Source organism: Pipistrellus kuhlii, unplaced genomic scaffold, assembly GCF_014108245.1.
Source record: "Pipistrellus kuhlii isolate mPipKuh1 unplaced genomic scaffold, mPipKuh1.p scaffold_m20_p_10, whole genome shotgun sequence".
Taxonomy (NCBI): Eukaryota; Metazoa; Chordata; class Mammalia; order Chiroptera; family Vespertilionidae; genus Pipistrellus; species Pipistrellus kuhlii.
In genome coordinates, this window is record NW_023425405.1 from 37335201 (window position 1) to 37350350 (window position 15150).

Sequence of the window (15150 nt, forward strand, 5' to 3'; positions counted from 1 at the left end):
ATTATTCAAAACATTTCTGTGCTTTGGATATAAACTCCCTTTTACACATAGAATGAAATAGCTGCTCAGCAGTAGTTCACAACTCTCCATCATTTGTCTCCCAGTTTTTCGCCCCCTACCTTAAATATACTCCAAGATCTAGCATCCCCGGTTTAATTCCCTTCCTTAACCGAACCCCACGGAACCTCACAATTGTAGCGTGTATGTGTGTGTGATGCTGCCATGTCTGAATTCCCCATCTCTGAGTTTCAGAATCTTGCTAGTCCTCTAAAAGCCATATTGAATCCTACATTTCCCAGAAATCTTTTCCAAGTCTTTTTAGCCTCTGTGGCTGCTCATCATGCTCCCAGGTATCGCCAGAGCAGCCTGCTCCTCTGGGATCAGACCGAGTTAGCTGGGCACTGGTCTCCCGAACCAGGTAGTGAACTCCTGGAAGGCAGAGCCTGGGTTTCATTCATCGTTGCATTCTCCACGGCCCCTTGTCTCCCAGGGGTGTTGTGGGATTCATCGGCTGAAAAAGCTCAAATTCTTATCCTCACAGTTCTGTGATTCTTACACTAACGTTTTTGAGAATGGGACCATGCCCACTGGTGAGTAAGTTGTTCTTGGGGAGAAGCTGGCCATTCTGGAGGCCCTGGGAAGGCTACTTGTGAATACTCAGCACAAAACAAGGCAGGAAGGGACGAATCTCCCCGAAGACCTAGCTTGCACCCAACCTGCAGCTTCCTTCCCTCTGTTACTTGGCCTTTGAAGTTGTGTGTTTAGTAGTAAAGCTATGAGTCTACGTGATGCTACAAGCCACATAGTTTAGTGTAGTTTTACATTTTTGGCAGCCACCCACAGGACTGCAGGGACAAGTTTTCACAGATAAAGAAACATTTTTGTGGGAGTTCCTGTTTTTACGCTGAAAAATTTACTGTCAGCGATCTCGCTATCCAGGGCTTTTAGTTAGTTGTGAGCCTGAAGTAAGCAGCATTGGGGTTCTTAAGGTTAATTACTCCATTTACAAATCCATCAGTGAGTAAGAGAAAGAACTGGCCTGATAGAGTTTATCTGTTTAAAAATTGCAGCCACTAGCCAGGCAGGAAGATAGAAAACCAAAAGAGATTGTAGAGGTGACAAGGGTAATGGCAGTAATGTGTTGGTGGAGATGCTGATATCAGAGGAAAAACAATAGGTGGAAAACTAATCAACCCAATTTGGCCATTTTAATGTACTCCCATCATATATCTTAAGTAACCAGTGAATCATGAAATCTACCCCATTTCACTTAAAGCAATTATTGGCACTGAATTTTATTATGTAATTGATATAGCTTATTTAGGATGTAGATTTATATTGCGTGAGTTATTAAATGTCAAGATCAGGTAAAATGAAATAAATCATTTCTAGGAGAGATATTAGAAATAACATGCATAGAAAAAAGTATCAATGTATTTTTTAATCAGTATATATGAAAGTTGCCTTACATAGATCGATGGTATTATACACTCTGATGTGCTTTGTCTAGCAAACAATTAATACAACATAGATTCTGACCATTTAAAAATTACACTTTATATTTTGCTTTGAAAAAAAATGTAACAGTTATGTAGTTGGTCAATTCTTATGATGAATTTTGCTGGTAATAATTTCAATGAAATCACCCAAAAGATGTTATGTTTTCATTGTTTAATAACAATTTAAAACATTAAAATGTGCCTAACTTTGTTTACATGGTATTTTAAAAGTCTCTAAACATGCCAAGTTGGAAGAGTTGTTTGATGTTTTGTTCTAAAATCACTTCCTTTTAAAACAAACTTCTTAACAATATGTTGCATGTTGCTTCAGTTTTCCCTTCCTTGCAGGACAAGTGAATTGTCAAGAGCAGATCTCACTGTCAATCTCCTTTCTCCCCTCTCCGTTTTCAGTGTACACCATCTTCTCGAAGGTGCACTCTGATCGCGATGTGTACCCATCTGCTGGTGTCCTCTTTGTTCATGTTTTGGAGAGAGAGTCTTTTAAGGGAGAATTTCCACCTTACCCCAAACCTGGTATGTCCTTGATGGGGGAAAAAAGTGATTGATTTACTAAATTTTTCTTTTTGTTCATTGTGTATAATCTAGGTGACAGATGATAAAATATTGTTAACATTTGAAATGGTTTGGGTGCATGATAAATTGGTCATTCTAGGCTATTTTCCATCATAAGATTATAAATTTAATTGCAGAAGGAAATAATTCATTTTTTATTTTGAAGAAAGCATATTTTTGGCTTCCCAGTCTTGAGCTTTGTGCTTCTGACAAATGATGTACCTATATTTTCATAGAAATAATTATAGTTTTATAATTATGACTTTCATATTACAACTTTGAATCTTATATAGTACATTGATTTTTAGGGATCTATACATATGTATAGAAGAGCATGATATATAGTATTAAGAAAGTTCTCAAAAAAGCTTTTATAATATGAAATAATTTTATATAACTTGATAATAACATAATGAAGTTTAATTTTTCCCTTAAAGTAACACCAATTGAAAAGTCTTATTTAATTCACTATTGGATTACGTTTGTGTGACAAATGTTATGAAATCAATAAAGACATAGAAGGACTGGCAAAAACAATATATTAAATTATTATAATTCTTAAGTAACAAATAAAAATGAATTTCCTAAAAATTAGAGCATTACAACTAATGTAAACATTACTTTTGTAGACTATATGATAAATAGCATACCAAAAAACACTCATAAAATATAGTTCACCATGTTATCAACAACATTCTAGAATAAAAGGTAGTCTTTTTTTTATCAGTTCTTTAAAAATTTTTTTAAATGTGGTATTCTGTGTTTGCAAAACTACTTAACTAAACCTTTTGAGCAAACTCTAATATTTGAGAAGAAAACATGTAGTTAAAAGCATAGTTTCTGGAGCCAGCCAAGATTAGATTCTAGTTTTACCACATAACATGACCACAGAGCAGTTACGTAACATGGAAAATTATACATTTCATCAGCAAGATAAGGGCTAATGATAGTACTGCTTTTATAGGTATGTTTCAAAATCAGATGAGATACTGTTGTGCCTGTAAAAATCTAGGCACAGTGCCAGGGCCAGGTACCTGCTAATAAATGATGCCATTATTATTATTTATCATTAACAAATGTTGTCATTATTACAATTCCTTTGGATTTGTAACACTTTTTTTCAACTCATCCTCCATTGTTTTAAAATTACATCATTTTTGTTTTAATGGTATTTTTATAACTTTGAGATATTCCTTAAGATTACTTTGATAGTGTCCAGAGTTTTATGAAATGAAGGCTTCACAAGAAAATGAATATCTCCACACGATTGGGAGATTTTTCTGAAAGACAGTTGTCTTATTGGTAAAGCTTTCCCACTCCTCGGTGACCAAAAGAAGAAAAAAAAAAAGAAAAATTCCTCTGAAGTTGAATGAATCTGCTTTCTTTGTTACATTAGATTTCTAGGCAAACTTAACAACCAAAAGGATTTTTTCTTTACATGAGGCCCTAATCTGAATTCCCAGATGGATTTGGTTTTATGTGTGTGTATTTAGTTTGTTACAAATGTAAAAAAAAAAAAAAATTTTTTTAAGACAGAAATATTTTGATTGAAACTACCAAAACAACATGTGTGAAAATAACTGACTTGTATTTTAATTCTGTGTTTCTTATCTAGGAGAGATTAGTAATGATCCCATAACATTTAACACAAATTTAATGGGTTATCCAGACCGACCTGGATGGCTTCGATATATCCAAAGGACACCGTATAGTGATGGAGTCCTGTATGGGTCTCCAACAGCTGAAAATGTGGGGAAACCAACAATCATTGAGGTAATTTCTTAGAATGAGCAAAATTGTTTTTTTTTTTTTGTTTGTTTGTTTTTTGTAATCTGAGTTTCAAATTTTGGAATTAAAATTACATGGCAATGGTTTTTAGCATTTTATGCATGGAAACAATGTAGATAGCATTTGGAAATGTACCAGTCCTTTCTGAGAACTTGCAGTCTTTTAAATTAAATTTATTGGGGTGGCATTAGTTAATAAGATTAGATTGGTTTCAAGTGTACATTTCTGTGATATAGGATCGCTATATTGCATTGTGTACCCACCATATATTTGGCCCCCAACACCTCTTCCCTCTGGTAACCACCATACTGTTGTCTGTGTCTATGAGTTTCAGTTGTATATCCCACATATACTTTTTTTGACTGACTTATTTTGCTAAGCATAACATTTTCAGGATCCATCCATGTTGTTGCAAATGGCAATATTTCATCTTTTCTTATGACTCAGTAGTATTTCATTGAACTAGTATATATGTACTACATCTTCTTGATTCAATCGTCTATCGAAGGACATTCTGGTTGTTTCCATGTCTTGGGCACGGTGAATAATGCTGCATTGATCAAAGGAGCACATATATATTTTTGAATAAATGTTTTCAAATTTCGGGGGTGGAAGCAGAAAAGAGAGATTGCTTGATCATATGACAACTCTCTTTTTATTTTAATTTAATTTTATTATTATTATTATTTTTTAGGAACCTCCATACTATTTTTCACAGTAGCTATACCAGTTTACATTCCCACCAACAGTGAATGAGAGTTCCTTTTTCTTTTCAACCTCTTCAACATTTATTACTTGTCTTGTTGATAATAGCCATTCTAATAAGTGTGAGGTGGTACATATTAAAGTTTTGATTTGCATTTCTCTAATAGCTAGTGAAGCTGAACATCTTTTCATATATCCATTGGCCATTTGTATATCTTTTTGGAAGAAGTGTCTGTCTAAATCCTTTGCTCATTTTTAAGTGGGAGGGTGTGTTTGGTGTTGAATTATATGAGTTTGTTATATATTTTGGTTATTAATCCCCTTGTCAGAGCTGTTGTGTTCAACTATCTTCTCCCATTAGGTTGATTGTCTTTTTGTTTTGTTGGTGTTTTTTTTTTTTTTTTTTTTTTTTTTTTGCTGTGCACAAGCATTTTAATTTGATAGAGTCCCATTCATTTATTTTTGCTTTTACTTCCCTTGTCTTTGGATCAAATTAATAAAATCTTCTCTAAGACCAAGGTCCATAAGTTTAGTACCTATGTTTCTTCAATGTAATTTACTGTTTCAGATCTCGTATTTAGGTCTTTGCTCCATTTCAAATAATTTTTGTACATGGTGACAAATTAAAGTCCAGTTTCATTCTTTTGCATCTGGCTTTCCAATTTTTCCAGGACCATTTGTTGAAAAGGCTTTATTTTCTTCACGGCACATTTTTGGATCCTTTGTCAAAAATTGTTTGCCTATACACATGTGGTTTGGGGGTTCTTAATCCTGTTCCTTTGGTGTGTTGTCATTTCACAGTTTTTTTTTTTCTTTCAACTTTTATATAAAAAAGGGGCAGTCCAAATTAGTGGAAAAAATTAAAACATTTAAAAGAAATAGGTTACTATAATATGAATTATACTTAAGAAAATAAGTGCAAACTTATCTGCTTCTTATTTTAATTCCAAATTTCATGTTCACCAAAATACAGTCATTATGCAGACATTTTGTGAACCTCTACCATGTAATGAACATTATGATAGGTGCTGGTGATAGAAGGATGAATAACAGGTGAGTCCAGGAGTTGGCGCACTGAAGTGGAAACACATACTTAGCCAACATGACAAAACTGTGATAATAAAAAGGTGCTGTTTGATGAAGAGTTGTAAGAAGGTAAATAGGAATTCACTTCACAAAATAGAAGGAAGGCAATCTTAGAAGAAAGTGCATTAAAATATTGAAGACATTAACAATCACATCTGTCTCACATCACAAAAGCATGTACACACATATACCTCAGTAAAATTTGATTGAGGTCATTACAGTATTAATATATCTCATTAGAAATAATAGGAGGACTGTATTCTATTATGACTGTTAAAGTTAAACATTATATATAAATTCAGATAATAAAGTTATTCCTCCTAATTCGTGAAATGTTTTTCACTCCCTGTAGTAGCTGTAATTTTTTTAAAAAACAATAACATTACAGTTCATGAAATTTACAATATTGAGATTTGTGATAATTATGGAAAGGCTACCCATAAAAATATTGCCACTCATTTGCAAATGTCTAATATTTCTTTCTGAGCTTTAGCTTTGAGATATTAAAACAAATATTAGAAGACTGATGCTTTTTTTCTCAGTAAGAATTTGATTAAGTTTTTTGCAGGGTGAACTTTTAAAAGCATGAAAATTCCCAAATGAAATCTTTATTACATTTTTTCATTTGCTTCTTTTTGAACAGAGTTCCTAGTTTATTTTAATAACTAGGCTTTTTTTCATTGTTAATCTAATTAATCATGTGTCCAAAAAATATAGTTAGGAAGTTATTTAATTCAACAGAAATCAGAAAGATTGTCTGGGAGAGTTCTTTTACCTTTGAATAATAGTCTGGTTTTCAAAATATATACTTTTAAATATTATTAAAGGTTTGGAGTTACTCCAAAATTTTGATTTTTACTGTATTCTTAAATATATCTGAGTGTAATTTATTTTATTTAAAGCTTTATGATGCTATGAAAACCTTTGATATTTGTTTTTATTTTTTTAATTTATCTTTATTGTTGAAAGTATTACATATGTCCCCTTTTCCCCTCCATTGAGCCTCTCCATCCCACTCCAACCCCCTCCCCAGGCCTTCACTACACAATTGTCTCTGATCATGGGTTATGCATATATGCATGTAAGTTCTTTGGTATCCATTTTTAAATGAGCAAGATATTTCTTTTATGAGTCAGTTTGTTCTACTTTTTATTCTCAGTGTCAACCACAGCTGATATCACTGCCAGAAGGCTGGTGCCGGGATGCTAAGACTTTGCACAATCTATTAGTTTTGGGGGGTTTTGAGGTACTGCAGACCTATCTGAATGATTTCCTATCTGTTTTAAAGTTAATTATTCCTTGATTTTTGAAGTATTATCGTGATTTTGGCCTTCGCTTTGTTTGTTGTTTGCAGTGGCTGTTTCTGAGTTGACTTTGATGTGAGGTCATTGGCTCTGCAAATGTTTACTAATATTTGACTGTACAAAGGGATTGATCTGTGTTTTTGAGCATGAGCCATAAGCTTGATAGACCATGACCCTTACTGCTTTACTCTCGTCGGAAGTGGAGATACGATATCCCAAGGGTTATTCATGACATTTTTTTTTTTTTTCTGGTTGGTGTGCAAACAACACAGAGATGTGCTTGCTTTAATGTGTCCTTTCCAGTACAAATCCTTAAGTTTCATTTAAAAATACAAAAATAAAAGTTGTTTTTGGTGCTTTTGAAATTTTACAATGGCACTGGTAAGTAATTCATAATGGTTAACCCATTTACTAATGGTACCTCTGCACTGTGATGAGCACTTAACGGTCTTCCGTGAAAGAGACACTGATTTTAACTCATTTCAGCATGTTAAATAGACCTGACTAATGATTTCTCTTCCCATAATATTGCTAAAAGCTCTGAGTTCTTATTGCATAGAGAAGGAATATTTTGTAAGTATATAAACAAATCATGAAAATGGAAAGAAGGGCGGCATGTTTTCATTTTGTCCTTAATGAATTTTATTTTCCAAATAACATTTCACTTTTTTAATATGATTTTCATTTTCTGATAGATAACTGCCTACAATAGGCGTACCTTTGAGACTGCAAGGCATAATCTGATAATTAATATAATGTCAGCAGAAGGTAGGTATGAAAAAATATGTTGCTGATTACTTCCTTGTTTACAAGAAGTATTTTATTATGTCTTATGTCTGTGTAAAAATAATGTTAAGGATTTTTAAGTACCGATATCTAAAATAACTAATGAAATAGTAAAATGTAGAAAAGAAAACTAGGCAATATTTAATTTGTTATAAATATCATGATGTGTTAGGATGCCACTTATTTCTCCAGGCCTCGGTTTCATCATCGGTAAAATAAAACTAAGAATAAAATTGCTCTTTTCAGTCTGGTATACAGATTCCATGAATTAGGCATGAAATGTGCTTCTCACAGCACTGAGCACAGAGTGCACTAACAGTAATTATTAGTTAATTTCATTATTTTTCTTTAAAATTTATAGTAGTGTTTTTTTTTTTGTTGTTTTTTTTTCGTGAAGTTAAGAAGTTACTGATGGACAGAAGTAAACTGTAATTTGGGTCACACACTCCTTCCTAATAGCTAATCATGGATCAGTAATTGCCAGAGTCCATCAGCAATTTAGAGTTACATATGCTCAAATTGTAAGTGATTCCCAAGGATTTGGAAAGACCAAGGGAATACCTACTCCAAGAATTACGCTTTCAAATACTCTGACCCTAATTTGGCACTTGATTGGGAAAAATACATACCACTAAAAAGTTGGCGGTTAAAATGTATGTTATGGGAGACTCCCCTCTATACCCGATATCATTTATGAATGAGGGTAACAGGAGGAGAACGGACATTTTCCCTCCTGAAAGCAGGAAAAACTGTGTGTACCCTGGGAAGGGGAATTTTTCTGTTTATCAGTATAATTAAAAACAAACGAGCAAACCCCCCCCCACACACAAAAAAAAACTGCATCAGAACCTACTAATTTGGATTGTGTGATAACCAGCAAAGGCGAGGTTAAAAGTTGCTTTTATACTATATAAAAGAGAACAATTTCTGAAGATTTGATAATGCGATCCAAAGTTGAGGAAATTGCTTGAAGACTTTGAACCCTTTTACATGATCCCCCCCCCCCCCCAGGGGTTTTAGCAATATCAGTTTCAGACAACAAATCTGCTGGTTTAAAATTTTGAGTGACTTTTATCTATGCAAAACAAGTCCCAATGCTGGTTCTGTAGGCTTAGACAGAAAATTCCCTGTCCACTTTTTCACTTCTCGAGGGCTTTGGTAGGTATTGACATTGGGATCAGCGAGACTTGTACTTGACTCCAGTTTTATTCGGATGCTTGCATCCAGTCTAATCGGTCCCTGTAGAATTAAAATGCCCTTCATGAACAGAATAATTGCAAAGTTTTCTTTTCCTAAGGACTTCAACAGTACAGTTAGCTACATGGGCTTGGGCCACTAACCTCACCATGAGGCTCTCAGAGTGGCTCAAAGCCCTTTGTCAGATATGGGAGTCCCTATTGGTCTGTAGTTGGAACCTCTTCTCTCTCAGGTCTCCTCTCCGTCCTATGGATTACGCTTTCCTCATAGGTGCCATAGATGTGTGGGGAGCCATGTCCAAGCAGACACTATTGGAAAACCTCTACACAACTGTAGAATTAAAAATAGGCATGTTGAAGTGTGTTGATGAGAAAGAGTAGAGGGGTTTGGGGTTTTTACTTCCGATGGAGTTTTTATTTACTGCTTTTTACAGAGAATTCTGGGGCCACAGAGTATGAAAACCAGGGGACCAAGTGGCATGTGTTTGTCCTTGCTGGTATAGATGGCATCTATATGGGTTCATGGATGTGCATATTTGAGCCCGACCTCCACACATGCCATTTCTTCCAGATAAAGTTGGGGAAAGAAGTCAGAGTTGCCTATCAGAATAATCATGCTTAGTCTGACTCCTTGCCCAGCTGTCTCTTGCTTGGTGAGGCCTAATGGGAAATGAGTCCTGTAGACGCACACAGCCTGGAGCTCAAGGAGAGCACGCAGAGTGACTCTCCAAATTGGGTTCAGTACCTCAGAGGCTTGCCACCAATCTGTTGGCCTACTGCTCCCTTGGCCTCTCTGATGTCCAAATATAGCAGGCCTGGGATTTTCCCAAAGTTAGAAAGCTCGAGTGACTCATCTCTGGGAGTGCTGGCAGCCACACTTGGCCGGGTAGACAGCAGGCAGCTGCGCAGCCTGGAGCCTCTGAGGGGTGTGGCGGCACCCGGTCTCATAAAGGAACGACCAAGTGGGGTCACATGGATTAGGAAAAGCCAAGAAACAGTTCTCCAAAAAGTAACATGGGTCATACATAAGAAACAAGTTTTGAACAGTGGGTGGAAAAACACTGAATGAAGTTAGTAGAGGATAGACTTCTGACAGACTCAGAAATGTTACTTGGCATTATTTAAAAATGCCATTCATTGCCAAGAAACAGTTCTTCATGGCATATTTCTGCACAAGCATTTCTTGGTATGGGGAAGAATGTAGTATGATTAAGCTACTGTTTATCTATAAGAAACTGTAAATGTTTCTATATAAAACAGGAAACTTATCTATATAAAAGAGGCCATATATATATATATGTGTGTGTGTGTGTATGTATGTGTATATATATATATATATACATATATATATATATATATATATCACCTTTTAGAAGATTGCAGATGGCCTGTACATCAAGCAAATCTAATAAAACCATAAGCAGAATAAATGACAGAGTCAGAAATGAGTAAAGAATCTTCTGTGATTAGGGCCTTGAAAAACTCAGTCTTTAGGAAGAGATGCCACACTTTAGAAAACTCTTTTGAGCTGAGACCGGTTTGGCTCAATGGATAGAGCGTCGGCTTGGGGACTGAAGGGTCCCGGGTTCGATTCCGGTCAAGGGCATGTACCTTGGTTGCGGGCATGTCCCCGGTGAGGGGTGTGCAAGAGGCGGCTGATCGATGACTCTCTCTCATCGATGTTTCTAACTCTCTATCTCTCTCCCTTCCTCTCTGTACAAAATCAATAAAAATATATATATATAAAAAGAAAACTTTAAAACCAGAATGGCCTACCCTGACATCACCACAGGCATTCATACCCTTGCATATGCAAGCGGCTTCATAAGAAATGAGGTCATCATGATTTCAGTTGTTTATTGTGTAGTTTTTATTTTTTATTTTATTATTAAGTAAGTATGGAAAACTTTATATATATGAGTTTTAATGAAATAAGTCAGAAGGTGTATACAAGTATAGATTAATCTGTGTATAGTCCAGAAACATTTTGACTTTTCTTTTTAAGGGAAGAATTCAGATAACCAACCTATTTATATTATTAAAGTGATTGCTAAAGTTTATATTATTATAGTAATTGCTAAAGAGAAGCACTTGGTATACAGTCTCCCTTAGCTTAGATAAAAATTATATAAATTCAAATGATGGTACATTTTTGGACCTCAAGGATCAGATTCCCCTTCTGAAAGAATGGAGAACACCACAAAGACCTAATCACCCTCTGATTGTGAGTAATAAATGTGACGATTCACCTCAATCCATTAGTTTGTAAGTATTAAGAAAAGGAGCTTTTATTATTACAGAAATATTATTAAACAAAAAGAAAGCCACTTTTTATCTTAACATAACAATTAGAATAAGGGGAATGATGATTTATAATTCACAATAAATTTGATAAAATGAAATAAATTATATTTACCCTTTATTGAGAGTATGAAATTGGACATTCAATTGTTTTAAAATATTAATTTTGAAATCTTTGGAGAGAAATATTGATGAGCTATTAGGGAAGAGGAAAACTAAATGTGTATGAGCTAGGGAATTTAATGAGAACTTTAAAATGTAATTTTTCTAGAATATGTAATTATGGAGTGATCAAAATAGTAATATTGTTATAATTTAAGAATTTTTATTGAAAATATAATCAATATTTATTTTAGTAGAAAATAATATTTTAGCATGCTCCAAAATACAGTCATACATCACATAACCACATTTTGGACTGCAGAGAGGAGCTGGCCCCATAAGATTATAATGGAGCTGAAAAATTCTTATCATCTGGTGATACTGTAGCCATTGTGACAAGGTAGCACAATGCTAAGCTCTTGTTTTAAATAAATTGAGGGTAGCCTGAGTGTACAGTTGTTATAAAGACTACAGTGGTGGACAGTAATGTCCTAGGCCAGTGGTTGGCAAATTCATTAGTCAACAGAGCCAAATATCAACAGTACAACGATTGAAATTTCTTTTGAGAGCCAATTTTTAAAAATTTAAACTTCTAACGCCACTTCAAAATAGGCTCGCCCCGGCTGTGGTATTTTGTGGAAGAGCCACACTGAAGGGGCCAAAGAGCCGCATGTGGCTTATGAGCCGCAGTTTGCCGACCACGGACCTAGGCCTTCACCTTCACTCACCCCTCACCCAATGACCCACCCAGAGCAACTTCCAGTCCTGTGAGGTCCCTTCATGGTAAGGGCCCTATACAGGTTCAACAGTTTTTATCTTTTATACCATATTTTTAAATTTTTTTGTCAATTTTGCTTTACATCAAATCTTATTTTATACTATTATAGTTCCAGGTACAATATATCTATATTTTTACTGGACGTTTTGACATACAGATACTTTCCATTGTGTTACAATTGCCTGCGGTGTCTAGTGCAGCGACTTGCTGTACAAGCTTGTAGTCTAGGAGCAATGGCTATGCCATTCGGCCTAGGTGTGTAGCAGCAGGCTGTGCCACCCAGGGCCGTGAAGGGCGCTCTGGGATGTTTGCACAATGCATCTCTCTGAGCATATTCCTGTGGTTAAGCAATGCTTGACTATACCGCACATTAAAAACGTGTTATTTCAAATCATATACCAGCGAGCCACAATCAAGTACTGATAGTTCATGATGTTCTCTCTACTGGGAAAGAATGTTGCTTTGTATCTCAACTTCTTCCTCTGTTCAAATGGGAACAGCACTGCTTAGGGTTGTAATGATTAAAGGAGATGATATATTTGAAAATGATCTGTTAATTTTAAAACACTATTAATACAAAATATCCCTACCCATGTTGTGTTTTGGAAGTGCCCCTTCTGCCTGCGTGATGCAAGGGAGGAGGCCAGCAGGTCGTTGGCTAGTTGGAAGTTGATTTGGCCTTTTTTTCATTCCTTTTCACTAAATCCTATCATTATTAATTGTCCTTTTGTGCCCTTGAATTTGAATGCATGGTAGATAAAAATCTGTGTCACCTATATGTTATATATACATATTTTTAGATATACATCCCTGTTACACAGAAAGCCTTTAAAGTCAGGATTAATATCATTTTCCAAAGGCAGCACTGTGACAGAAATAAACAAGTGTAGAATGGTTCTTTTGTTTCCCTCTCCAAAGACCACTTCACTGAAACTATGCATACCCCTTTCTGCCAAAACTAGATTTCCCGTTACCATATCAAGCAGAGTTCTTCATTAAAAATATGAACGTGGAAGAAATGCTGGCCAGCGAGGTCCTCGGAGACTTCCTGGGGGCAGTGAAAAATGTGTGGCAGCCGGAGCGTCTGAATGCCATCAACATCACGTCGGCTCTGGACAGGGGCGGCAGGGTTCCGCTCCCTATCAACGACATGAAGGAGGGGTGAGTAGACCTTTATCTTGTCTCCTCGCACGTGAGTTTTAAAATAGGGTGATCTTATCATAGTTATTACAGATGGAAGACAGTCTACTGCATTTTTAAAAAATAAGATGTGGTATTGTAAAGATACGAAAATACTAGCAATTTTCTGTATTGATAAAGAGGTTACGTTAATTGTTCTTTATAGCTGATGTGCCAGGTCCCGTGGCATCTAATTGCAGATCAGGATCAGCAATCATAAATTACAGCGTGAAGTCTTTTGTACCTTCCGTAGAGAAACTGATTATTTAGGACCCCCGTGATTTCAAAGGATATCGATGCCCCAGTTATCAGCTGCAGAAGGACATGCGGACTTTATTCTAGGAAACTATTTCTTTGCCTTTAACATTCTTTCCACCATGTGTCAGTGACTGGCCGAAGCGGATCTGAGGCCCATTCCTAAAGCCGGGCTTGGCCATTCACAAGCTGGATGATGTTGGCGAAATGCTGCCTTCCTCTGTGCCTCAACCTCCTCATTTGCTCCAATGGGGAGTTTACGCTCCCTCGAGTTTGTCACGATGGTGAAGTGAAACAGTGCTTCTGAAAGCGATTTATCTGTTCTCTAGTCTTATAGAGTATGACTCAGCCCCTCGTAGAGGTTCAGAAACACTCTTATAGCTGGGCAAATGGAAAAGTCAGTGTCAACTAGACTTTGATCTTTAATTTTTAATCTGTAGGTTGAGGCAGATCCTATAAATAGATATGGAATGAGTTATATTTTGGGTAGCATATTCTCTTTCCAACTCCTTCATTCATATTCCTGATGACATTTCTACACAAATGATATCTGGAACTACCTAGAATGCCTGGATTAATCAGAATTAAATTTAAGGGCAGCTAACAAGGAGGACGTTGTTGGAAATAAGGGAGAATAAATATCACAAGTAGACGTAACTAATGTATGAGGGAGCAGGCATAAGCGGGGTAAGGGCTAAGCAGTGAGCTGTCAAATCCAACTTACCCATTTCAGAATGAAACCGTACCTGCTGTGTGACAGCACTGTGTCCTGAAGCCAGCCAAGCACACTTAGAAGTGCTGCTTTAGCTCTTGTTTGTTGGGCAGTTTTTTAATGTGAAAACATAATTCTAGAATTCACATGTTTACAACATGATTCTCTAAGTAATTAAGAGAGAATCGTGGAAAGATAAATGAATAGCCCTTACCGGTTTGGCTCAGTGGGTAGAGCGTCAGCCTGTGGACTGTGAGGTCCCAGGTTTGATTCTGGTCAAGGGCATGTGCCTTGGTTTCTGGCACATGGCCCGTAGCGGGTGTGCAGGAGGCAGCTGATTGATGTTTTACTCTCATCAATGTTTCTAACTTTCTATCCCTAATTCCTCCCTCTTCCTTCCTCTCTGTAAAAAAAATCAATAAAATATATTTAAAGAAATAAAGAGAAAGAAATGCACAGAGATTATCTCCCCAGAACGCCTTCTCCAGATGGGGAATCTTTTCAACATTTGTTAAAGCCACGTGTTCTGTGCTGATTGTCCACACAGCGAGCAGAGATGCTGGAGGGCACCCCAGGAGAGCCAGGCATTGGGAGAGGTTCCCATAGGGGTACTCTCTTCTGGGTGCAGCCCTTCTCCCCTCAGTAGTTGAGGCACTTTTGGAAACTAAACTAAATTGAACTAAGTAACTCTCTAAACCAAACTCCGAACTAAAACAGTGCTTCCCAGCCATGGCTAGCCTGAGACTTGTCAGTAGGCACTTTAATAAAAATACAGCTAGGTTCCGACCTCTCACTCCTCTTAGGGATTCTGAATCTTTGAGTCTGGGGCTGGGGCTGAGCATGTGACTCTAAATTAAGAACGGAATTTTTGTCCCTCAAGTACTTG

At 36.3% G+C, this 15150-nt stretch overlaps 1 protein-coding gene across 9 annotated transcripts in view; it reads left to right on the forward strand.

The window, feature by feature from the left end:
* SGCE (sarcoglycan epsilon) overlaps positions 1-15150 on the forward strand; it is a 77867-nt gene that overhangs the window by 24653 nt on the left and 38064 nt on the right. For 5 of the 9 annotated variants that reach the window (XM_036429387.2, XM_036429386.2, XM_036429389.2 and 2 more), the window contains exons 2-5: positions 1911-2033; positions 3688-3845; positions 7651-7723; positions 13081-13279. In XM_036429387.2, the coding sequence (XP_036285280.1) occupies positions 1911-2033; positions 3688-3845; positions 7651-7723; positions 13081-13279 (553 nt within the window). The remainder of the gene's footprint in view (positions 1-1910; positions 2034-3687; positions 3846-7650; positions 7724-13080; positions 13280-15150) is intronic. The other 4 variants (XM_036429393.2, XM_036429392.2, XM_036429391.2 and 1 more) reach the window with 1 other exon arrangement.